Below are 26,411 nucleotides of genomic sequence, written 5' to 3' on the forward strand. Positions count from 1 at the left end.
AAGTTTAAGATTTCATAACTAAATTAGGAGATGAACATTTCTGAGAGCATTATTATTACTATTATTACTATTAATAATTATTATTATAATATTATATCCCATTCCTGGGATACTTTGGCAGATTACTTGGAAATAATAATAATTGTTAATATTATAATGTTGTTACTGTTAAAAAGCAAACAACCAATATGAGATGATCCTGGAAGGAATGGCACTAATTTTGTGAGATAAAAGCCTGAAGAGGATTCAGGGTCAAGGATTAATCAGTAGGATTTAGAACTTTCACTTTCTGTTCCTAGTTATTATTACCAGATCTTCAGCAAGTTCATTTTTACCCACAAGTGCCCTGTTAGTGGTTCCTTGAAAAATCAAAGAAAATAAATTGAATTCATAGTTTGGGGCATTAAAGACCAGAGCAATCTCATGCAGTTGGAACACCAGAACTGAGATGAAAGATAAACATGAAGTGAGAGTGAAGAGCAATAATAAAGAGGATGGCAGGAAACTTTTGGAGCTGATGGACAGGTTTATGGCGTAGACTCTGTTGATGGTTTTGGGTGTATACTGATTACTAAACTCATCAGGTTATATACGTTAATTATGTATCACTTTTTGTATGTCAAAAATATAAAATAAAAAAATAAAATTTGGAAGAAAGAGAGTGAAGAGCAAGAGAACAAAAAAACCAAAGTTGAATATATATAAATCTCCCACATAAATTTTTGAAACTAAAGGAGGAGGGCACCGGAATGTCAAAAATTATATGAAATTGAGGGCTTATTTGATTTTATTTGGACATTAGAAAACTTGACATCTAAAAGGATGCTGGAAAAAACAGCATTGCACATACCCACACTTCCATACTCATATACAGAGAGAGGCACACATGGGTGTACACACACATGTACTCCCAAGTAATTTACTAAGAAAGTTAGACTTGATGGATATAAGAAGGAACCAACTTCATTCTTGTTCTCTTAAATCCCTTCAAATTTATGTGAACTAGTAGTTGTTCTAACTCTGCATAAAATTTTAAGGAAATCTCTTTTAGTCTTTAGTGAACAGTAGTTTATAAAAATCCACATTGTGTTAGCCACTTAGATCCAAGCCAGTTTTGTATAACAATGAAAGCTCAGAGAGCTTCTCTAATTTAAGGCTTCTCCCTGTAGTAGCTTAATCTCCCTGACTGCCTTGAGAGTAAAATAAAGTTTCTTCCTTCCTTCCTTCTTTTCTTCATTCCTCCTTTCCACAAAAATTTATTGAGTGATTGCTCTGAACCAGGAACTTTAATAAAATACCAGGGAAGCAAGCACAAATATATATTTAAAGAAGCACAGTATCTAATTAGTAAGACAGGTAACTAAGAGAGCCATTATAACACTTTATGGTAAAGACTCTGATAACAGTTCATTAGGCCTATTATGGAAACCCAAATTAGGAACACCAAACACAGACTTGTGAACTAGAGGACAGGAGGAAGAGCACCAAGGAAATTTCCTTACAACAGGTAACAACAGAGAGCAATTTAGATGAAGGATAAAGAGGATAGCTTAGAATTCTAGCTCTAACACTTATTGATAGCTCTCTTACTATGGGCAATTATTCTCTGAGCCTCAGTTTCCTTGTCTATAAATTGGGAATGATAATAACATTCATATGAACACTGAAGGGATTTAATTAGAATTATTTTGTTCTTTAGAATTTATTAAGTCCCCCATAAATGGTTGTTAAAAACAAATAAAAATAACACAATTCCATTTGGGAAGACTGGGAACTCAGGAGAGAATAAAGTCCTTTGCAAACTGAAAATTCAGTGTGGCTGAGGTAAAAATGTGAGGCATGATAGAGAGAGAAGTAGGCTGAAGAAACAAATAAGGGACAGATGGTAAAAAATTAAAAGGAAAGCCACAAGGAATTTTTAGCAAGAGAGTCACACGGTAAGATTTTTCTTTTATAATGATAAATATATCAGAGTGTGGATAATAAATTTGAATATAATGTGACCAGACATAAAAAGACTAGTTAGAAGATGGTTTCCATAATCCAGAAATGATGAAGACCTGAAGTAGAGAGGTATATATTCAAAAATGTTAAAGAAGTAGAATCCAGACGATTTCACGACTAATAAATGGGAAGAGGGGGAATCAGTAGATGCTGGTGGCCTTCGCAAAAATAAGAAATCAGAAGGAGGATTAATGTGATTAATTTTTTTAAGACAGTATAGCTGTCCTTTTGTTGTTCACTGTTACCCAGTTTCTTTCCACTTTGAGGGATAAGGAAAGATTACACTTTCTCACCCCCAAATAGACATAATACAGTAATCAGTGCAGTGGATAGAGCTACACATAGAGATCTCTTGGTGCATTATTTTGAGTTCACGGTTGTGTACCTTCTCTTACTCACAGGGTGACAACTGGCCATGTTCCAGAAGGAGCCTCCCTTAATATGGGTCCCTAACTAGAAGATTCTGTGTTTGAGAACATTTTCTTTTGACAATGTATAGTTCCATGGAATTTTAAAGTCCATTTAAATTCTGTATCTTAATGATTTCCACAATTTTTCTAGGAAAAAAATAAGCATCACTTAGTCATAACTTGAATTTTGATTCTAAAATCACAAATACTCTCCAAGACTGACTAAGTCTCTTAAAATATTGCTCATTACTTCTATTGAAGGCCAATAATCCAGACTTTTGGTCTTGGAAAGTTACCCAAAGTTGATGAGCCTTAATCACCTGTAGAATTGAGATAATAATTTTGAAACTAACTTCACTGGATTTTCATGAGGATTAAATGAGTCTATACACGTAAAAAGCTTAGAATTGTGACTGATTCACTGTAATCACTTAGTTAATAAAGCTCTCCAGTTGGTTATTTTTAGGCTTTATATGTACTTTTTTTGTTCCTTATATTTTGGACTTCCTCATAGAAGTACACCTTTTTTTCATTTTTTTTTTCCTCATGAGCTACACACTCTCCAGCTTCATCTCATCTTGTCACAGAACTTTATTTACCATTTGCATTTGTCGACACTTGGATCACCAAATTCAGCTTGGAATTCTTTCCTAAACTGTAGATCATCGTTAACTTCATACTGGTCATCTCAGCTCAGACATCTCACTAACATTTCAAACTGAGCATACTTTAAACCAAACTCCTCCCTTGCCCTTGCCCTTGCAAAATCACCATTCTATCTAGGTCTTGAGCTCCTGATTTAGTAAGTTTAACCACCATCTATGTTGATGCTTATGCCAGGAACCCGGGTATTTTCCTCATACTGTGACTTTCTTATTCCCTACACTTCATCAACCACCTGTCTTACAAATACCACCTCATAAAGTCCTCTTTAATATTAGTCTTCCAGTCACACAGGCGGTCAGCTCTCTCTGATATTAGTACTTCCGTTTTCTAACTGTTTTCCTGCTTCTGTTTGAATTGATAATCTGCTCTAAAATTAGGCTGATTTTCCAAAATGGATATTTATGGAGGTATAATTGATGTTTTCACCATTGTAAGTGTGCAATTCAATGAATTTAATAAATTTAAAGGGTTGGGCCACCATCCAGGTGTAGAACTTTTTTATCATCCAAAAATTTCCCTCTAGCTTGTTTGCAGTTCACCTCTGCTCCTACCCACCACTCTAGATAACCACCACTCTAGGCAACCACTTATCTGTTGTCTATCTCTATAAACTTGCCTTTTCTAGGTGTTTTGTATTTAACATCTAGATATTTTGTATTTAAAAATAGGAATTTTATTGTTAGTTTCCTACTGGAAACTCTAAAATGCCCTCAATTTTTCCTCTGTAGAAAGTACAAATTCCTTTAAACATAGACTAGTTTAAGGAAGGACCAGTCTTTTTTTTTTAATATGGAATACAACTGATTTTGTTTGTCTTCATTCTTTTCTGTACTAGAAGAATAAAATGTGGTATTTTTTTTAGGAGGGTGAGGTGAATATGGGAACTAGCTTGTTTCACGTGCTAATGTTTTAACTGTGGGCTTAATGGGGCACCAGGGCCTATGGTCAAAGGAGTGGAAGTACAGAAAACAAAACAAAACAAGGAACAGTACCTCTTAGCAAAATCCAAAGAAAGGAAGAAATGACTAAAAGTTTGAAAGATAAGGGATTATGGGTGGAGTCCCCAAGAACATAGAGGTAATCTTTATGAAATTAGCCAGGGAGAGAGGGGTCCATAGTCATGCAATTGTCTGATGGCTGAACCAGGTAAAGGAGAGATCAAGTAACATAAAGACTGAGCCCTGAGCACTGAGAGAGCACAGTGTGGCAGGGAACCTAAGAAGGTGATATTGAAGAAGTCACATTCTTTATCTGGAACAGACTGATTAAAGAAGTGAACTGAACTACTTGCAAGCCTGAGCTAAGAAACTTGGTAATGACACACTTTTCCTGATCTGGTCCTCTTCGCTCTTCCATCCTCATAATATTACTCTGTGCTACAGACATTATAAACCTATCCAGGATCCTGATACAGTTATGTCTACACCAGATGCTCCTCTGGCTGGATCACGCTAAACATCACTGTACATCTGACTAATTCTACTTGTTTAAACTGATATACTTCAATCTGGACATCTAAATATCCTTTTCTGATCTCAATCCTAATTTTTGATAGATTATAATAAATTGTCCCCCAAACCCCTGTAGTCTCCAACTAATAGCACTCTTCCCTTGAGTTCTCATACTGAAATTGTTTTCCTGTAGCTAATCCATTAGACAGAAAGTCTCTTGAGCTTAGATACTGTATTTCATTTTCTTAATGTGTCTCCAGTGCTTATCACAGCAAATGGCACGCAATTAAGATTTTACATCTACGGAGCTAAAATAAGTGTAAACAATTATAATAATAATCATTATTTTAACATTTTAAAATAATTATAGATATAAATAATTTAAAAGCATTTTACATACAATATACAATAAAGTAATAGATTTTTAAATCTTTCTTGTCAATCTTTTCTTGCAATTATATAATTGTAGTTTTCCTCTATGTAGCAGTAATATACGTTGCATTTTTCTTGGCTTATTAAGAATATGTCCATTATTTTGAGCTCTTTAACATATTGATCCTTATTAGTCCTCTTTTCTTTATTAGTTTCATCTCTCCCTTGAAAAAAAGGGTTGACAGTCTTTCTGGATCTTATGTTATCACCTACTTGACGTAGAAATTCCAAAGTTACTAGTTCTAGTCCTAGTCTGACGTCCAGCTTTTTAAGTTTATTTCAGCTAAAACTGAATTGTTACTAAAAAAGCTTTCTGCTGATGCCAGGAATGGCCTTAGGCCTTCCCCAAAATTCTAACATCTCTCACATAGTTTAAGGTACTCTCCAGCTTTTTGCCATCACTGGAACATTAAAAAGAAAAATCCTAAGCATGACAGGGCACGTGGGTGGCTCAGTCAGTTAAGCTTCTGACTCGATTTCAGCTTAGGTCATGATCTCACAGCACGTGGAGCCCTGTGTGGGGCTTTGCACCAAAACTGCAGGGCCTTCTTGGGATTCTCTCTCTGCCCCTCCCCTGCTTGTGCATGTGCTCTCTCTCTCTCTCTCTCTCAAAATAAATAAATAAACTTAAAAAAAATCCCAAGCCCGACAAACCTACATTTACAAGAATAACATCAGAAGGAAGTGTCTGTCCTCACCTTGATCACTTCCCTGACCTCTGACAACCACAATAGATCAGACACAATGTCACAGGCTACTATCTCTTAAAGATTGAACTTTCTTTTTTTTTTATTTTTTTAACGTTTATTCATTTTTGAGAGACAGAGAGACAGAGCATGAGTGGGGAAGGGGTAGAGAGAGAGGGAGACACAGAATCTGAAGCAGGCTCCAGGCTCTGAGTTGTCAGCACAGAGCCCGACGTGGGGCTCGAACCTATGGACCGCGAGATCATGACCTGAGCCAAAGTCGGACGCTCAACCAACTGAGCCACCCAGGCACCCCTAAAGATTGAACTTTTTTTAGCAGACGATATCTAAGCACATAAAAATAGATTTTAAATGAAAAATATGAGATCATTTCCAGTTGTTTTTCTTAATAAATCCATACACATGACTAATTCTCCTGAAAGCCATTTCATAGGTATAAAATAAGGAATCTGTGAGTACAGATGAGTGTAGATATGGAGAGTGAGTATGGATAGAGAAGACACTGAGGATTAAACTCTAAAGCACTCAAAAACTTACAGTTATGGGAGACCAGAGGGAAAGCCAGTCAAAAATTCAGGAGGAAATTCAACCACAACGAGATAAGAAAACCACGATGTTCCAGAAAATAAAGGATTTCAGAAAAGAGGGAGTGTTCAACTAGTATTCAAATAATACGAGGACTTTGGATACTAACCCTTTATCGGATATGTCATTTATAAAATCTTCTCCCATTCAGGAGGCTTAGTTTTGTTGATTGTTTCCTTCACTGTGCAGAAATCTTTTATTTTGATGTAGTCCTAATAGTTTATTTTTGCTTCTATTTCCCTTGCTTTGGGACACACATCTAGAAAAATGTTGCTATGGCCAATGTCAGAAACATTACTGCCTGGCTCCCTTCTAGGATTTTTATGGTTTTAGGTTTCACTTGTAAGTCTTTAATCCATATTGTTTTTATGTATGGTGTAAGAAAGTGGTCTAGTTTCATTTTTCTGCATGTAGCTGACTGCTTTCCCCAACACCATTTGTTGAAGAGACTTTTTCCCATTGTATATTCATTCCTCCCGTGTTGAAGATTCATTGACCATATGACTGTTGGTTTGTTTCTGGGTTTTCTATTCTATCTGTTGATCTATGTGTCTACTTTTGCACCAGGATCATACTGTTTTGATTACTACGGCTTTGTAATATAGCTTGAAGTCTGAAATTGTGATACTGACAACTTTGCATTTCTTTTTCAAGATTGCTTTGGCTATTTGTTGTCATTTGTAGTTCCACATACATTTTAAGACTCTTTGTTCTAGTTTTGTGAAAAATGCAATTGGTATTCTGATAGGGATTGCATTAAGAGGGGAAGTAGGTGGGGGGATGAGTGAAATAGAAGAAGCAGATTAAGGAATGCACTTGTCTTGATGAGCACTGGGTGATGTATGGAATTGTTGAATCACTATATTGTATACCTAAAACTAATATAACACTATATGTTAACTATACTGGAATTGAAAAAAAATAATATGAGGACTAAGGATTGACCACAAAATTTGCCAATCTGAGAATCACTGATAACCAGGACACACGACCTACCTCTCAGCCTCAATTACCTCATCTGCAAAACAGGATAATAACAGCACCCATGTCATGAAGCTGTGTGAAGGATGAAATAAGATAATACATGTAAGCACCTAGCATAATGCTAGAAACAGAGGAAGAGCTCAGTGATGGGCAACTATATTTTAATTACGGAACACTGAACAGCTTTGATCATAGAACTTATGATATTTTATTGAACACAGGATGCCTGACAACCCTGTGGGAGAGAATTTGGCTAGAGAAGAGTCTGGTGTGAGTAGAAACATATAGAAAGGATTCCAGCTCAGGGGAAAAGCTAGAACAAGAGACAATGAAGAGAAAAATACCTTGGGTAGGGCAATTTCCATCCTTGTATAACACAATTGATATGACTCTGGGTTTTATACTATTTCACAACTAGTAAGCATGTTCTTTTTAAACATTAGTTAAGGTTTGGAAACCATGTGAAAGCAAAAACAATTTTCCATTAAGGACAAATGTTACATAAAGTTTAATTATGTAAATAAGCTTAACATCACAAGTTAAAATCACATTTGTATCTCTTAACCTAGGAGAACAGGTATTTCTTGTTTTTTATATATTGTGTAACTCCACAATTTTACAATCAGCCCTTTCCAATTCTGTGTCTACACAAATAACAATAGACTTATTATACAATTTTTGTGGTCCATGATACATTTATATTTGTTCCATTTGACTAATTTTGTAGTCAGTGACCTGATCTTATAGGACTTCCTCTATTTTTTCCTCTCTTCACCAGATTTTAAATTACCTATGTAATTGGTTCATGGCAAATACCTTAGACAGTGGCATATCTTACAAAATAGCTAAAAGACGCTTGTTCTAATAGAAGTGTATATTGATATTTAAGTACTGGGTGGAGGTTTTCTAAGACATCATGATCATATTGTTGTTAGAGTCTGATGAAGTGTGATAAAAAAAACTTAGTGCTATAATAGGCTGGCTGAGAGTTTGTCCTTAAATAATGTATTAATATGAGTCATTTCTTTCTCTTTTAATTTCTAGAGTTTTTATGGACCCTCTATTCTCTTAAACTCTATGTTCATTTTTACTTACTACTCGTCTATTATTGAGATAAATCTTTTTCTTAAGTTTTCTATTTTTCAAATTAAAAAAAAATACTGATTTTTGGAAGCCTATCCCCATGCATGCTTTCATAGCACTCTTATACTCATTTTCTATCCTAACATTTACACAGGAAATTTGGTTTGGGAAGCAAAATATAAATGTTTTCATTTATACAGGCCTGGAAACAGCACCAAAGATTAAAAGTAATGGTTCACTTGCAAGAAACTGTGAGTTGTAGCAAAACTTATTTGCTCAAATATATAGCTTATGTCTTATCAATTTATTTCGGGGTATGGTTTTTATTCTAAAATAAATTCAGAACTGATATAGTAATGGAAAACTCAGATAAATCAGTTTTTAAAACTGCAAAGCCAGCCAACTTACCTCCTCTAGATTTTCCCAACTACTCTTTATATTTTTTTGAAAAATTAAAAAACAGAACTAAAGGTACTGAGCTCAAAGAACAGAATTTAAATATCTAGTGAGCCCACACCTACCTCAATGAATCAATGAATCCCCATAGGATTACAGGAAATTGGCAATTCAAATGCCCTTACTCTATACATACTGTGCACTGAACATTCCAAATTACTGATTCTTCCGTTATAGCTGGCCATTTCTAAACAGGGATTTCTAGGTTATGAACATCTTAAAAAGATGAAAACTCTCCTAATCTTCATAAAAGCCAGAAATCTAACGTGAAATGATTTACTACAAATTTCATTCACTCATTTTGCCAATCCCCTGGGAAAATAAATACATTTTTTTCTTTTTCTTTTTTAATGTTTATTTATTATTGAGAGACAGAGAATGAGTGTTGGAGGGGCAGAGAGAGGAGGAGACACAGAACCCAAAGCAGGCTCCAGGCTCTGAGCTGTCAGCACAGAGCCCAACACAGGGCTCCAACTCAGGAGCTGTGAGGTCATGACCTGAGCCGAAGTCAGACACTCAGCTAACTGAGCCACCCAGGTTCCCCTGAACACATTTTTTAAATGACTTTTTTTTGAAGCTAAAAAGTAATACTCACTAATACCGAAAATGTGACAATCACATATTTGGTGGTATATTTTAGTTCTTTACCCCACAGATGGCAGAGGGAGGGAAGGAACAGTATTAACTAATGTTTTTCATCAGCATTTCCTCACTTTCCTGATGAGAACATTGTTAGTTGAAAACTCAAAGAGGGCCAAAATTTAGGTCAATTCAAGTATTTCTGAGTAGGAGTATACTTTAGTCTCCCAGAAGGAAACAGTGTTCTTTGGACATAAACTCTCTGGAGATAATGAGTATTTTATTATTAGTCAGATAACATTCATTTTGGTTGAAATTTCCTTAAAATCAGGCCATGTCTCCTAATGCCTGCCATTTAGGAGTTGTTTTCATTTAGTGGTCATTTAAACCATTCTTTGGCTCTCCAGCTAGAAGTATTAATACAGTACATGTTATGCCAGAGGAAAATTTTAACAGTTCTGTTTACTCTCCCACTTCCAAAAGCACAAAAACAACTTATAACTATTCCACACTTCCCATTGGGCACAGGGTTCTACCTGCAAGGATTCAGCTGGAGCTTGAGTTTGGCTAATTTTCAACTCAGCACTTCTTTATTCATCCTTTTCCCTCCCCTCCCACCTTTTTCATTTGCTCCTACTACAGTTGGCTATTTACAGGCTCCAGACCTTGGGCAACTCAAAAACCATGGTGTATTAATCTTTATGTGTCTCAACCTTGAGGACAGCTCAAATATCTGCTAAAAATATGCCAAATTTGTCAACTTTTTATTTATTTTTTTTTATTTTAAAAAAATGTTTATTTATTTATGAGAGAGAAAGAAGACAGGGCACGAGAAGGGGAGGGGCACAGAGAGAGGGAGACACAGAATCGGAAGCAGGTTCCAGGCTCTGAGCTGTCGGCACAGAGCCCAATGCAGAGCTCGAACCCACAGACGGTGAGATCATGACCTGAGCCGAAGTTGGACGCTTAACCGACTGAGCCACCCAGGTGCCCCAAATTTGTCAACTTTTTAAAAGAAGATCATAAGCTCCCTGTATCTTTCTTATTTCTCAGATTTAAAATCTCAGTGTTTCAATTATGTGCATGTTTTCCACCATCTTTGCCTTTGGTGTCTGAAGACTGCTAAAGCATTACTTTTCGTTATTCATAGGGAAATAGACTTACAGCTTCTCTGTTAGACCAAGAGAATACACCACAAGTAGAGAGATAGTGATCTTTCAAAGTGCAGAGGTGGTTACAAATCCAAACATTCTTAATGTCTACACCACATTGCATTAACAAAAATAAAAGAAGGAGATATAATACTATTGTCTAACGATCTAGATTTACCCTAGGAGCATGGTTTCTTTAATGCTTTTTCAGCCACTAACTGTCACATCAGATCAGAAGTGAGTCTTAACACCCAGCAGCAGCTGGTGAAGTGTTCTCTCTACACCTCCCAGAAACGATTGCTTCCCTCTGCCTTTTTCAGCTCTCACTCTAATTCTGGTACAGGGTTTGTTTTCTGCTCAATTCACACTACCTTGCCATTACTGCCTCCCTTGCTCTTTGCCTTAATGTCTCCTATGGGTGTTCTTGTCTGACAGAAATCTAGGAATTCCGGCAGCAAAGTGGACACTTGGGCATCAAATGGCCAAACAGAGTTAGTGAAATGCAAGATTTCTGGTCCCAGGTGCAGCCTTGGAAGGAGTAGAATATCTCATCTTTCAACCAAAGGTTTGTTTTTCTATGTGGTTATAGGCCCTTTCATCAGAATACAGAAGTTACATTTCTCCTATGTGGCACTCAGCAGTCATAGCCATATATATCCAGGACAGGCAGAAACCCCAGTGAGTACATGTTCTTTCAAACTATCTGAAACTATTTCTGACATAGGAACTAACCCTCAGGAAAGGAGAGTCTGCCCCAGAAGATTCCTATTTCGAAAACAGTTTTAAGCCCAGACATTTATTTAGTCATTTTATAATATTGTTCTCATCTCATTAAGAATCTGAATGCAAAGCTCTTAAAGATACTATGTCTACATTGTCATCAGGCTAAAAGGAATTTTGAGGGGTCACTTGGTATATTCTTATCCCTTTGTTTAGACCCCATACATTATTTTCCCTAACAGCTATCACATTTTCAAAACAACAATAAATTCCTTCAGTGTAAAACTTCATAGGCTTTGAGATGTGCTGTCATCTCTATTGAGATCTACCCCCCCCACACACACACACCCCTCACCTGCCCTGCTCATATCCATATCACAGTTCTCAAAGTGCTACTACAATTGATTCTTATTTTAGGCATTGCTGAAGCTACAGAACAGTTGTAATCCTACCCTGGAAAATAGTTCTTTCTATTTATTCTAGTTTCTGTAACCTGTCCTCATATTCTCTTCATTTCTAAACTTCTTTGAACATGTAGGTTCATAACTAACAGTGGATACCTGTACTCTTAGATAGCACATGTGTCTGTCCTGTTGTTTAATAGTGCAAGAAATGATCTAGTAAAATTAATGACCCACTGGGAAGGCACAAATAAAGTTACATAATGAGGAATTTGATGCTCTACTCTACATATATAATAAGGTATTTTAATGAGTTAAGTGAGTTTGAATATTTAAACACTGAATAGCCCTTGCAAATTATTCTCTGAGTTTCAAGCAATATTCCATATGCAATTCAAAATCTTAGAGGCTTATTTCCAATGGCTGCTTCCTGTCTGTGGAATATAAAAAGTGTTCTAACCAATCACTTCTAAAAGCATACATCGATAGAAGAGCTTTAATGCAGATATCAGAAGAAACATAAAAGAAGTATATGAAAGGATGACACTGTGATGATAAGAAATAGTTGGTTGCAAGACTTTTCAAGTAGATTATGCAGAAACTGACAGAGCTTCTGTTTATATTCCAAAAATGATCCACTAAGCAGATTTTTATCTTCCTGGTGAAAAAAATTGTTGAAAATGAGGTCAGTAGGTCTGAGCACAGGTAAATTATAGCATCCTTTGATTTTAATGTGATTTCAGAGAAAATATAGTTTTTTATCTACCACACTAGCATTGATGAAACTAATTACAAACAAAGAATTATAGACCCTTCTCAACTGACTGATAAACTGTCAACTGAGGAGAAGTGTCCTGATAACATCACTGGCCTGGGATTTTTCCTAGCTTCTGCTTTCACCTTTTCTGGGACAAGAAATCTGTTCCAAAATATCACACCAAAGTTGTCTTCCCTTTAACTCGCAACCAACGTTGTGATAGAAAAAGAGAATGTGGGGTGCCTGGATGGCTCAGTGGGTTGAGCATCCAACTCCTGATTTTGGCTCAGGTCATGATCTCCTGAATGTGAGATGGAGCCCCCCAACCTAGCTCCATGCTGAGCATGGAGCTTGCTTGGGATTCTCTTTCTCCCTCTCTCTCTGTGCCTCCCCTACTTGCACACATATGCTAGCTCATGAGCGCTCTCTCTTTTAAAATAAACAAATAAACATTAAAAAAGAGAGAGAGAAGATAACTTGGCCACACAGTAGCTCCTTAAATGTATACAATAGTATCAACTAGCTCCAAGTCATTCAAGTTTAGACTATCACTCATTTCCCTCAACCATTTGTCAGATGAAAATGGCTCCTGGGTTTTTTAACATCTTAACAAACAACTCAACATTTAATAAACTTTAATTAATATTCTTCAGAGGTGGAACTCAGAAATAGACAAAAGAATCCATGTGAGGTCTGACCAGTGAAAAAGCAGTCAGAAATTATTAACTTGATATGGAATTCTACATGTAAATGGCATAGGATTTAGTCAAAGACTCTGTTAGTTTTATTTTAGTAACTGTGAGATACCAGAAAATATAAATAGGTCTCTATCATAGGTTCCTGACACTGAGTTCCTAAATCCCCTGGAATTTCCTGGGTGATAGGAATATACATATTTTTTTTTTTTTCTGATGAGGTGACCCTGAATGGATTTCTGGATGGGGGCTTGTCACCAGAAAAACCACCACATAATTAGAAGCTTGGAGTTTTCAGCCCCTTTCCCACTGTCCACTCTGGAATTTTCCAGAGAGGGGAGAGGGACTGGAAATAAGGTTAATAATTGATTGTCCCTGTGTGAAGAAGCCTCCATAAAAATCCCAAAAGTATGGGGTTTGGAGAGCTTCCAGGTTAACAAGGGGGGGCACATCCCAACTATACAGGACAGAAGCTCCTGTGTTTCCAGACCCTACCAGACCTTGCCCTGCTTATCTCTTCATCTGACTGTTTATCTGTATCCTTTATCATATCCTTTAACAAACTAGTAAACCTAAGTATTTCTGAGTTGTCTGAGCCACACTAGAGAATTCATTGAGCCCGAGGAGGGGCTCGTGGGAACCTCCAATTTGAAGCCTTCTCGGACAGAAGTTATAGGTAACCTGAGGACCTACTACCTGCAATTAGCATCTTAAGTGGGGGGCAGTCTTGTGGGACTGAGCCCTTAACATGTGGGATCTGATTCTATCTCTGGGTAGATAGTGTCAGAATCGAGTTAAGTTGTAGGATGTCCAGTTGGTGTCAATAAATTGCTTAGTATGAGAAACACTCACATATCTGGTGTCAGTATTGTGAGTGTGGCAGTCTTGTGAGAGGAAAGGAGAGACTCAGGAGGGGGTCTGGAGGTTTTTCCAAGTCAGTAACCTATGTGTAACTTGTTTTTTGAGGTTCTCTCCTAATAAGACATGTACATCATTTTCATCTGACATTCTGTGAAATGGCATTCTAAAAACTTTTAACCTTTTTTTTTCTATGAATTCTTCCCAATAGTTTAGGATTGTTGACTCCTTCCTTTCTGATTGTAATGGACATCTTCAGATCTTCACATACTGTTCCGGTATCTCTACTACTTGCGACAAGCAGTCCTCATTCCCTTCCCCAACAATCTTGGCTGTAGTTGGGGCAGCCAATGAACTGATTCAGCCAGGATATGGGCATGTGCTCCAAAATCCTAGACTTTCTAAATTGGAACAAAACAAAGAGATGATATTCTTATCAAGCGGTGAAACTCATGATTAAGTTGGACCTATGTGGTTAATCCAGAATAATCTCATCTCAAAGTCCTTAATTTTTAGCACATGTGCAAAGTCTCTTTTGCTACCTAATGCAACATATCCATAGGTTCTGGAGGCTTAGACATGAACATCTTGGGAGGGCATCGGGGGGCAAGGGGGTTATTATGCCTCCTGCTAAAAATGAGACCAGCATCGCATCTCTCACATCATTCCATTCAGCAATAAAAATATATGAAACAGGAAAAGCCATATACTCTCCACATTAATAGCAGCCTGTTAATCAACATTATTTGGGAACAATGATTTAATTTAAAATGACTCTTTCAAGATTGTTTTTCTGGAAAGGAAATTTCTGCTGCTTTTATCTTTTTCTGAAGATGAGTTTGAAGATTCTTACTGGATTTATCCAGCATGCACTCAGAATGCAATCTTTGAAATGGAGAATTAAAAGTATTTTCATACCCACATACTTGAAGCCTGAGGCTGCTATCATTCCTGAGTATAGAGAGTAAACACAGCGTCTCTCTTTGTTTTACTAATTGCTTTGTTTCCCCAAGCTGCTAGCACAACATCTGCTAGGCCAGAACCGCTTCTTCCACACGCCACAGAACCACTGCCGGCCAGATGAACGACCTGCGCTCCATGGGGTAAGGGCAAGTGCTTTCCAGGCACTCAGCAGGCAGTTTCCAAGAGGCAAAGACTTCAAGTAGAAATGAAGCTGAAACCCCACCCCTCCCCAAATCTTTACAATGGTTATGGAGTTGTTGATTCTGTAATGATCTCACACTGTCTGCAATTTTATTGATTTTGTTTTTCAATAGAACTGTTAAAGATTACAATCCTCAGATAGGCAGAATGTGGGCAGATGCTCATATGCTCACACACAGTTCTGCCAAGATATTTTTACATCTTTCTGCACATAAAACAAAATGAAGACATGTGTTATAGACCCATGCTACTGGTAACCCCCCCGAAGAAGGGAGTTTATGGTATGCTCATTTCCTGGATGAAGTATTAAAACAACTCTACCTAGAAAAAACGAACAGCACTTTCAAAATAAAAGAGATTTGCTTCTGAGGCACCTTATAAAACATTCCTAATTACCAAAACCCATTGAGACGGCAATTTGGGTCATCATATCCAAATGTCATCCCTGCTATTTCTAATTCAATATAAACTTCTTGTCACATCTACTGGTTAAGCATCAAAATACAAAATGCTGCAACAGCTTATGCTCTGTTGATGTTCATTCATCTACTGTGCATCAGAAAGGCTCATTTCAAATACGGCATGAAAGAAAGAAAAGTAAGCAAAAAACAAACTCAGAACTAAGACTTGAAATAAAGTGCGTCAAGAAAAATGCTAAAGAGGAAAAAATCACAAAATCATAGCCTTACCTTGGGAGACTTAGGCAGACCTACGGCCCTGTCTTCTGCCAAGGTGAGCAGGGTTAACCTTGTTTCCTCCACTGCGGGATGTTTGGGAGGGCGAGGTGGGGGGTGGGAGAAAGAGCTTTCATATCTTCGCATCATGTAATATTGTTCTTCAGTGATCTCTTCAACCAGAGTCCTGACTAGAAATGATTTTGTGTCCTTAGAAAAACTATTAACTAACTGAACAGTCATATTTAAGCGGCTGACAGGAATTTCCCAGCACTCCTTGGGGTTGGCAAAGTCACTTATGAGTAGGTAAGAGTCTGTGATGGCTTCCTCCAACCGCAGTCCTGGTGTAGCAGCCAAAATGTCTTCGTCAATGGAAAGATCTCTCACAGATACCTTCACATTGAAAGGCAAGTGGAACTGCGAACAGAGCTCAGAAATCTGGTACTGTTTCTTGTCATGAATCAGCTCTACAAAACCTCCTTCCATGTATAAAGGGAGCAGTGCTGCCTCATAGGATTTTTTGAGGATTTTTTCACAGGCCAGAACATTCACCACTTTTTTGATTCCCTCACAAAGGACTTCAGTCATCTGTGAGTGATGCACTAGAAACTGGTCCCCGACAGATACAGATGACAGCTCATCATGAGGGGGATGAAAGGCTTTGGTGGCCACCACATGGAGAGGCTCCTTTTCGCTCTTTGCTATCTCAAGGTCATAGGCAGTTGGGAACTCCCGAGGTCGCCGCTTGAATTTGCCTTTATAGCTAGTGGGGATCAAGAAGTGCCTTTTAGGAAAATTGCTTCGAATTTCTGAAGCTAAGATCCTCGATGCCTGATACTTTTTGTGGATCACAATGGTTTTCCCAGGCTGTAAAATGCTTCTGGGCAGATGGTTTCCTTGAGGTGCCTCTATGACTTCAGCCACTATGGGGAACTCTTTACTGGTCATTTCAAAGAGCTCTCGTGTAGATAATAGCTGAAGAAACCAGTTGGCATCATAACTGTCAGTAATGTCTTTGACTTCAACATCTAAACTGGGGAGGATGCGGACTATGTCCTTTCGGACTGAAAAAAAAAAAAAAAGACTATGACATTTTGTCCATCAAAATGTTGCTCCGAGATACTATTAGAATCTCTCTTGGTGCCACAGATAAACTCCATTAAAAAAATCAGATACTCATGATATAACATACGTATGTGTGACTTCCTTTTTTCAAATTTTAAAATGAAGTAGATAATATGTAAAATTCACAGCCATAAGCCCACTGCTCAGCTTAAAACACAGGAATTAAGCTGTCCTTTAGAGCTCTGTGAAGCTCACCAAAATCTCATCCTCCTCACTACAACCTAAGGGTAAATCATTCTCCTGATTCTAGTGTTAATTATTTCCCTGGTTTTATCATACATAACATAAATACATAAATATATGCACATATCTGTAAATGTATACTTGGTACTCTGAATAACACCCTTCCTGTAGAAGGCCCAAGACATACATTCTTTACATAAAATTCAATCCTCTTGCAGGACAATACTGCAAGATCATGGGATATAAGGTACTTAAGATTAATATAGGGAAGTGGACAACAAGATGGAATCCTTTTCCAATGTGAAAGTTATTCTTTCTCTGCTGATGTTCCGTTAACACCTGGATAGAGGAGTATCATAGGACGGGTCACAGTCAGAGGAGCCATTCAGGAGCCTTAGGTATGCTGGTGGCTGCTTACCACAGTATTCCTTGCCTAATGTGGAACTGTAGACTAAGAAATCTAATTCTTTCTCTAAGCATTCACTATCCTATAAGTCTTTGTTTGAGACTACAGAGACACTTAAAATATTGTCCTAAAATTATTTACCTGTTGTCCATGCACTCTCCCACATAGATTGTTATAAATAGCCTTGAATTAGAAACATAGTTACTATTAACAGGATTTTATAATGGCTCATATTTTCTTAAATTTTTTTAACGTTTATTCATTTTTGAGAGGCAGAGACAGAGTGTGAGTGGGGGAGGGGCAGAGAGAGAGGGAGACACAGAATCTGAAGCAGGCTCCAGGCTCTGAGCTGCTAGCACAGAGCCTGATGCGGGGCTTGAATCCATGAACCGTGATATCATGACCTGAGCCAAAGTCGGACCCTCAACCGACTGAGCCACCCAGGCACCCCTTTGGCTTATATTTTCTTGACAGTTTCCTACCACTTAATGTTTTGCAACATTTTCATGTTTCCCAATATACCCTCTGTCAATACACTTTCTTCCTTGCATGCTTTTGGAAAAAAATTAATTTGGCAGATTTCAACGACAGAATTTCCTTTTATAAAGCATTACCTATGTTACTACTTCTTATATTATTAACTTTATGCAACTTCTGGAAACTATAACTTTATAATTTATGTCATATTACTTGCACATGCTGTGTAACAGAGTTGCTGAAGACACAACATAAAAAAGTATTATTTTTTTGAATAGAGAACAGAAAAAAGAAAAAAATCAATGGTTATCAATAGGATAAAGGTCTGTAAAATCTGTAAAGATTTTTTATTTAAAAAAATAAAAAGGCAGCTAAAAGAACACTTCTTAACTTCATCAATTCATTGTATAACATTTAGCATACCCAAACTTTTAAGATTGTTGCCACAGGCTTCCCTGGACCCCAAGGTAATTTTAAAAACACTAAAATCTCAGTAATTGGATAGAAATTAATGAGGTTTAAAAATTGTAGAGTTATCACTAGATCAGCATCTTAGGCTCATGCCATTTCTCAAGTTGGAATAGTTAAGCATTGGTAGAACAGATGTCATTAAGGACTTTCTGGGGGCTCTAAATTGATCCATCAGAACATAGGGACCTTAATGTAACTTAGATCCCAATCTATATTGGGGCACTATATGTACTGTGGACACAAGGGTCTTTGATTATTTTGTTGACCAATTTATCACAATGTGTTAAATGGTGCCTGGTACATTGTAGGTACTCAACAAATGAATTGAATAAATGAAAAACTATTGCCAGAATAATGTTTTTGATTGAGCATTAAAGGATGTGATCCAGTAAATAAGTAGGGTTCCACATAACATTTCATTGGGGAAAATAAATTTCTAAGACTAATATTCCTGCTATACATCATAGAAGGTATTGTACTTTCATTTAAAACACAATGGAACTGGAGGGTATTATGCTAAGTGAAATAAGTCAGGCAGAGAGAGACAGATATCATAAAACCTCACATTAAAGGCCTATTTGCCTCAGTTTCTTTTATCTGACACATCATGTCTAGCTTTCAACAAAAAATTACAAGGTATATTAAAAGACAAACAAACAGTACAGTGTGAAGAGACACAGCCAAACCAGATATGCAGAGATTTTGGAATTTTCAGACTAGGAACTTAAAATATGATTAATATGCTAAGAGCTTCAGTGAAAGAAAATGGCAAAAAAGATGGGTAAGGTAAGCAGAGAGTTGGAAACTTTTGGAAAGAATTAAAAGGATTTGCTAGGTGTTGAAAACATAAAAACAGATATGAAGGGGCGCCGGGGTGGCTTAGTTGGTTGGGCAACCAACTTTGGCTCCGGTCATGATCTCACAGTTTGTGAGTTTGAATCCCGCGTTGGGCTCTGTGCTGACAGCTAGGCACCTGGAGCCTGCTTCAGATTCTTTGTCTCCCCCTCTCTCTACCCCTCCCCTGCTCACACTCTGTGTTTCTCTGTCTCTCAATAATAAATAAATGTTAAAAATTAAAAAAAAAAACAGATATGAAGAATGACTTTGATGGGTTCATCAGAAGACTGGATATGGTTAAGGAAAGAATCAGTGAGCTTGAAGATATTCAAGATATATTAGTAGAAACTTCTCTAATTGAAAAGCAAAAGAAAAAGAGTGAGAAAAATGGAACATAATATCTAAGCACCATGAGACAACTACAAAAGGTGTAACATGTGCACCACAGATATGCCAAAAGGAAAACAGAGATAGGAACAGGAACAGTATCTGAAGTAATAATGTCTGACAATTTTCCAAAATTGAGGAGGCTTAGAGAACAGCAAGCATGATAAATACCAAAAAATCTACACCTAAGCATATTATATTCAAACTGCAGAAAATCAAAGAAAAAGAGAAAACCTGAAGGAGCCAGAAGGAAAAAAAAATCTTACCTCTAAAGGAAGAAGTATAAAAATTAGATCATATTTCTCTTCAGAAACCATTCAAGCAAGAAGAGAGTAAGTGACACACTTAAAGTATTCAAAGAAAAAGCCCATGAACCTAGTATTGTCTCCAGCAAAATTATCCTTAAAATTCAAGGGTGGCAAAATATGCCACCTCAAAGTATACCACTTTGGCAAAGATTATTTTGAGGTAAAGGGACTTGAAAAACAGCAGATATATGAAGGGTATTCTAACCTCTCCTTTTCTTCCTGAAAACAGGTGATAAAACCCCCATGTGAAAGATGCCTTCCCTATACAAGGAGAAAAGAATCATCCTTCTATAGGGAGTTAAAGCCAAGAGAAATCTGTCCAAACAGACCTTGTTAAAATAATTCTTATCTTCCTTTAGCCTCTCCACATTCTTAGAGTAGCTACTCTTCCACAGTTGCCTCTCTTTGTTCAAACCAATATAAAAGTATTCAAGTTTTGCCATTTTGGGGGTCTTCATTCCTTTATGAGGGCTCCCCAGTCACATAAAACATATAAATCTGTATACATTTCTCTACTTAATCTGTCTAATGTCAGTGTAATTCTCAGGCCCCGACAATAAACCCTAAGAAGTGACTGTTCCTACAAATTCTTTAATTTTTAATTTTTTATTTTTTTGTGACTTCCATTCTACAAAATTTTTAAAAAGTAAGTTCTGTCAATTCTAGCCCTGCAGTTTCAATTGCTAGTTCCTCCTATATTACTATCCAATAATAATAATAATTCATATACTTATTGGAAATTTTGATTTTTCTAAGTTTGATTTCTTTGCCATTTACTTTCCAAGATTATAATTATTTTTTTTCTCAAAAGTGTTTTCACATTTGATGGCCAGTGAGTTGTTTTGTTTATATTTTGTATCACATTATACTCTTTGCTATATGGTGCTTATTAGATGCACAAATAATTTCAAAGATCTGCCTTATTCTAGACATTTTTAAGAAGTTTTTACTCTATCCGAGTTTTATTTGTTTATTTACTTATTTATTTACTTATTTATTTATTTGACATCCAAGTTAATTAGCATATACTGCAATAATGATTTCAGGAGTAGAATCCGGTGACTTATCCCCTATGTATAATACCCAGTGCTCATCCCAACAAGTGTCTTTTTTAATGCCCCTTGCCCATTTAGCTATCTCCCCACCCACAAACCCTCCAAAAACCCTTAGTTTGTTCTCTATATTTAAGAGTCTCTTATGTTGTGTCCCCCTCCCTGTTTTTATATTATTTTTGCTGCCCCTCCCCTATGTTCATCTGTTTTGTATCTTAAATTCCACATATGAGTAGTCATATATTTGTCTTTCTCTGACTGACTAATTTCACTTAGATAATACCCTCTAGTTCCATCCATATTGTTGCAAATGGCAAGATTTCATTCTTTTTGATTGCCAGGTAGTATTCCATTGTATATATACACCACATCTTCTTTATCCATCCATCTGTTGATGGACATTTGGATTCTTTTCATACTTTGGCTATTGTTGATAGCACTGCTATAAACATTGGGGTGCATGTGTCCCTTTGAAACAGCATACCTGTATCCTTTGGATAAATACATAGTAGTGCAATTGCTGGGTCATAAGGTAGTTCTATTTTTAATCATTTGAGGAACTCCATACTGTTTCCACAGTGGTTGAACCAGTTTACATTCCCACCAGCAAAAGAGTACCCCTTTCTCTGCATCATCGCCAACATCTGTTGTTGCTGCTTGACTTGTTAATTTTAGCCATTCTGACTCATGTGAAGTGGTATCTCACTATGGTTTTGATTTGTATTCACCTGATGATGAGTGATGTTGAGCATTTTTTCACGGGTCTATTAGCCATCTAGAAGTCTTCTTTGGAAAAGTGTCTATTCATGCCTTTTGCCCATTTCTTCATTGGATTCTTTGTTTTGGGTGTTGAGTTTGATAAGTTCTTTAAAAATTTTGAATACTAACCCTTTATCTGATATGTAATTTGCAAATATCTTCTCTAATTCTATCAGTTACTTTTAGTTTTGCTGATTGTTTCCTTCACTGTGCAGAAGCTTTATACCTTGATGAAGTTCCAATAGTTCATTTTTGCTTTGGTTTCCCCTGACTCCAGAGACATGTTGAGTAAGTTGATGCTGCCAAGGTCAATGAGGTTTTTTCCTGCTTTCTCCTCTAGAATTTTGATGGCTTTTGTATTATGTTTGAGTTTATTTTTGTTTATGGTGTAAGAAAGTGGTCCAGGTTCAGTCTTCAACACATTGCTGACCAGTTTTCCCAACACCATTTGCCAAAGCAACTGTCTTTTTTCCATTGGATATTCTTTCTTGCTTTGTCACAGATTAATTGGCCACACACTTGTGGGTCCATTTCTGGACATTGATCTATGTGTCTGCTTTTGTGCCAGTACCATACCGTCTTGATGATTATAGCTTTGCAATACATCTTGAAGTCCAGGATTATGATGCCTCCAGCTTTGGTTTTCTGTTTCAGGATTGCTCTGGCTATTTGGGGTCATTTTTGGTTCCATACAAAAATTTTAGGATTGTTTGTCCAAGCTCTGTGAAGAATGCTGGTGATATTTTGATAGGGATTGCACTAAACATGTAGATTGCTTTGGGTAGTATCGACATTTTAATAATATTTGTTCTTCCAATCCATGAGCATGGAATATTTTTCCATTTTTTGTGTGTGACTTCAATTTCTTTCATAAGCTTTCTATAGTTTTCGGTGTATAGATTTTTCACCTCTTTGGTTAGGTTTATTCCTAGGTATCTTACAGGTTTTGGTGCAATTGTAAATGGGATTGATTCCTTGATTTCTCTTTCTGCTGCTTCATTATTGGTGTATAGAAATGTAACTGATTTCTGTGAATTGACTTTATATCCCGCAACTTTGCTAAATTCATGGATCAGTTCTAGCAGGTTTTGGGGGGAATCTTTTTGGTTTTCATATAGAGTATCATGTCATCTGTGAGGAGTGAAAATTTGACTTCTTGCTGATTTGGATACCTGTTTACTCCTTTGTGATGTCTTATTGCTAATGCTAGGACTTCCAATAATATGGTGAATAACAGTGGCAAAAGTGGACATGCCAGTCATGTTCCTGACTTTAAGGGGAAAGCTCTGTTTTTCCCCATTGAAGATGATATTAGCAGTGGGTCTCTTGTATACGGCTTTTATGATCTTGAGGTATGATCCTTCTATCCCTACTTTATTGAGGGTTTTTATCAAGAAAGGATGCCATATCTCATCAAATGCTTTCTCTGCATCTAGTGAGAGGATCATGTGGTTCTTGTCCTTTATTAATGTGATGTATCACAATGATTGATTTATGGATTTGAACCGCCCTGAATCCCAGGTATAAATCCCAATTCATCATGGTAAATAATTCTTTTAATGTATTGTTGGTTCTGGTTGACTAGTATCTTGTTGAGAATTTTTGCATCCATGTTCATCAGAGAAATTGGTCGGTAGTTCTCCATTTTAGTGGGGACTTTGTCTGGTTTTGGAATCAAGGTAATGGTGGCCTCATAGAATGAGTTTGGAAGTTTTCCTTCAATTTCTATTTTTTGGGACAGCTTCAAAATAATAGGTGTTAACTCTTCTTTAAATGTTTTGTAGAATTCCCCTGGAAAGCCATCCAGCCCTGGACTTATTTTTTGGGAGATTTTTGATTGCTAATACAATTTCTTTACTGGTTATGGGTCTGTTAAAATTTTCTATTTCTTCCTGTTTCAGATTTGATAGTTTATATGTTTCTAGGAAATTGTCCATTTCTTCCAGATTGCCCAATTTATTGGCACACGCATAGTATTCTCTTATTATTGTTTGTATTTCTGTAGTGTTGGTTGTGAACTTCCCTCTTTCATTCTTGATTTTATTTTTGGGGGTCCTTTCCTTTTTCTTTCTTTAAAAAATTTTTAAAATATGTATTCATTTTTGAGAGACAGAGGGAGACAGAGTGTGAGCGAGAGAGGGGCAGAGAGAGAGAGAGACAGAATCCAAAGCAGGCTCCAGGCTGTGAGCTGTCCGCACAGAGCCTGGCATGGGGCTCAAACTCATAAACAGCAAGATCACAACCTGATGACAACCTGAAGTCAGAAGCTTAACTGACTGAGCCACTCAGGCACCCCTTACTTTTTCTTTTTGATCAAACTGGCTAGGGGGGTATCAATTTTGTTAATTCTTTCAAATAACCAGCTCCTGGTTTCATTGATCTGTTCTACTGTTTTTTTGTTTTTGTTTTTGTTTTCGACAGTATTGATTTCTGCTCTAATCTTTATTATTTCCCATCTTCTGCTGTTTTGGGGTTTTATTTATTGTTCTTTTCCAGCTTTTTAAGATGTAAGGTTAGGTTATGTATCTGAGACCTTTCTTCTTTCTTTAGGAAAGCCTGGATTGCTATATACTTCCCTCTTATGACTGTCTTTGCTGCATCCCAGAGGTTTTGGGCTGTGGTATTATCATTTTCATTGGCTTCCATGTACCTTTTAATTTCCTCTTTAACTTCTTGGTTAACCAATTCATTCTTCAGTAGGATGTTTTTGGTCTCAAGGTATTTTTTGTCTTTCCAAATTTTTTCTCGTGGTTGATTTTGAGTTTCATAGCATTGTGGCCTGAAAATATGTATGGGAGGATCTTGATCTTTTTGTACTTGTTTAGGGCTAATTTGTGTCCTAGTATGTGATTATTCTGGAGAATGTTCCATGTGCATTCGAGACGAATGTGTATTCCATTGCTTTAAGATGAAATGTTCTGAATATATCTGTTAAGTCCATCTGGTCCAGTGTATCATTAAAAGCCATTCTTTCCTTGTTGATTTTCTGCATAGATGATCTGTCCATTGTTGTAAGTGGGGTGTTGAAGTTCCCTACTATTATGGTATTTTTATCAATGAGTTTCTTTCTGTCTGTGATTAATTGATTTATGTATTTGAGTTACTGTGGAGTAACCCAATGTGGATTGGATGCATAAATGTTTACAATTGTTACATCTTCTTGGTGGGAAGACCCCTTAATTATAATATAATGTCCTTCTTCATCTCTTGTTACAGTCTTTATTTCAAAATCTAGATTGTCTGATATAAGTATGTCTACTCTGGCTTTCTTTTGGCAACCATTAGCATGAAAGATGGTTTGCCATCCCCTTACCTTCATCTTTAGGTGCCTGTAGGTCTAACATGGGTCTCTTGTAAACAGCATATAGATGGATCTTGTTTTCTTATACATTCTGTTAATACCATGTCTTTTGATGTGAGAGTTTAGTCCACTGACATTTAGAATGAGTACCGAAAGGCATGAATTTATTGCTATTGTGTTACCTGTAGAGTTGGGAGTTTCTGGTGGTATTCTCTGGTCCTTTCTAGTCTTTGTTGCTTTTGGTCTTTTTTGTTTTGTTTCATCTTTTCTCCCCTCAGAGAGTCCCCTTTAAAATTTCTTGCAGGGATGGTTAAGTGGTTACAAACTCCTTTAGTTTTTGTTTGTCTGGGAAACTCGTTATCTCTCCTTCTATTTTGAATGACAGCCTTGCTGGATAAATATGACTGCATATTTTCCCAATTCAGCACATTAAATATATCCTGCCATTCCTTTCTGGCCTGCTAGGATTCTGTGGATAGATCTGCTATGAACCTAATTTATCTTCCCTTATAGTTTAAGGAATCTTTTCCCCTTGATATTTTCATAATTCTTTCTTTTGACTATTATATGCCTTGTTGATGGAGAATTTGGCTATTATATGCCTTGCTGATGGTCATTTTTTGTTGAATCTAATGGGGGTTCTCTGTGCTTCCTGGATTTTGATGTCTGTGTCTTTTCCAAGGTTAGGAAAGTTTTCTGCTATGATTTGCTCATGTAAACCTACCCCCTTTTCTCTCTTCGTCTTCTAGGATCCCTACGATTCAGATGTTATTCATTTTTAATGAGTCACTGAGTTCTCTAATTATATCGTGCTCTTTTGCCTTAATATACCTGTTTTTATCTTCATTATTTTCCATAAGTTTATCTTCTATATAGCTGATTTGCTGCTGTACTTCATCCACCCTTGCCGCTGTGGCATTCATTTGAGATTGCATCTCAGTTATAGCATTTTTAATTTCATCCTAACTAGATCTTACTTCTTTTATCTACACAGAAAGAGATTCTATGCTTTTTTCAACTCCAGCTAGTATTCTTATTATCATGATTCTAAATTCTGGTTCAAACATCTTGCTTATATCTGTGTTGATTAAGTCCCTGGCCATCATTTCTTCTTGTTCTTTCTTCTGGGGTGAATTCCTTCATTGTGTCATTTTGGAGGAAGAAAAAGAATAAAATAAAAAAATTTAAAAAATTTAAAACACCAAAAATATCAAGTAAAGGAAGCTAGATTTTCAGGTGCGTTTTGGTCTGGTTGTTGAAAGCTTGATCAAATAGAGAAAAAAAGGAAAGAAAAGGAAAAAAAAGGAAAAAAGTTAGGAAAACGTTTA

At 36.7% G+C, this 26,411-nt stretch overlaps 1 protein-coding gene across 1 annotated transcript in view; it reads right to left on the reverse strand.

The window, feature by feature from the left end:
• The window catches only part of THEMIS (thymocyte selection associated), a 186,046-nt gene that overhangs the window by 73,560 nt on the left and 86,075 nt on the right, over positions 1-26,411 (reverse strand). The window contains exon 4 of the mRNA XM_078447293.2: positions 15,793-16,841. Within this exon, the coding sequence (XP_078303419.2) occupies positions 15,793-16,841 (1,049 nt within the window). The remainder of the gene's footprint in view (positions 1-15,792; positions 16,842-26,411) is intronic.

This window comes from Panthera onca, chromosome B2 (assembly GCF_046562875.1).
Source record: "Panthera onca isolate mPanOnc1 chromosome B2, mPanOnc1 haplotype 2, whole genome shotgun sequence".
NCBI classification, from domain to species: domain Eukaryota; kingdom Metazoa; phylum Chordata; class Mammalia; order Carnivora; family Felidae; genus Panthera; species Panthera onca.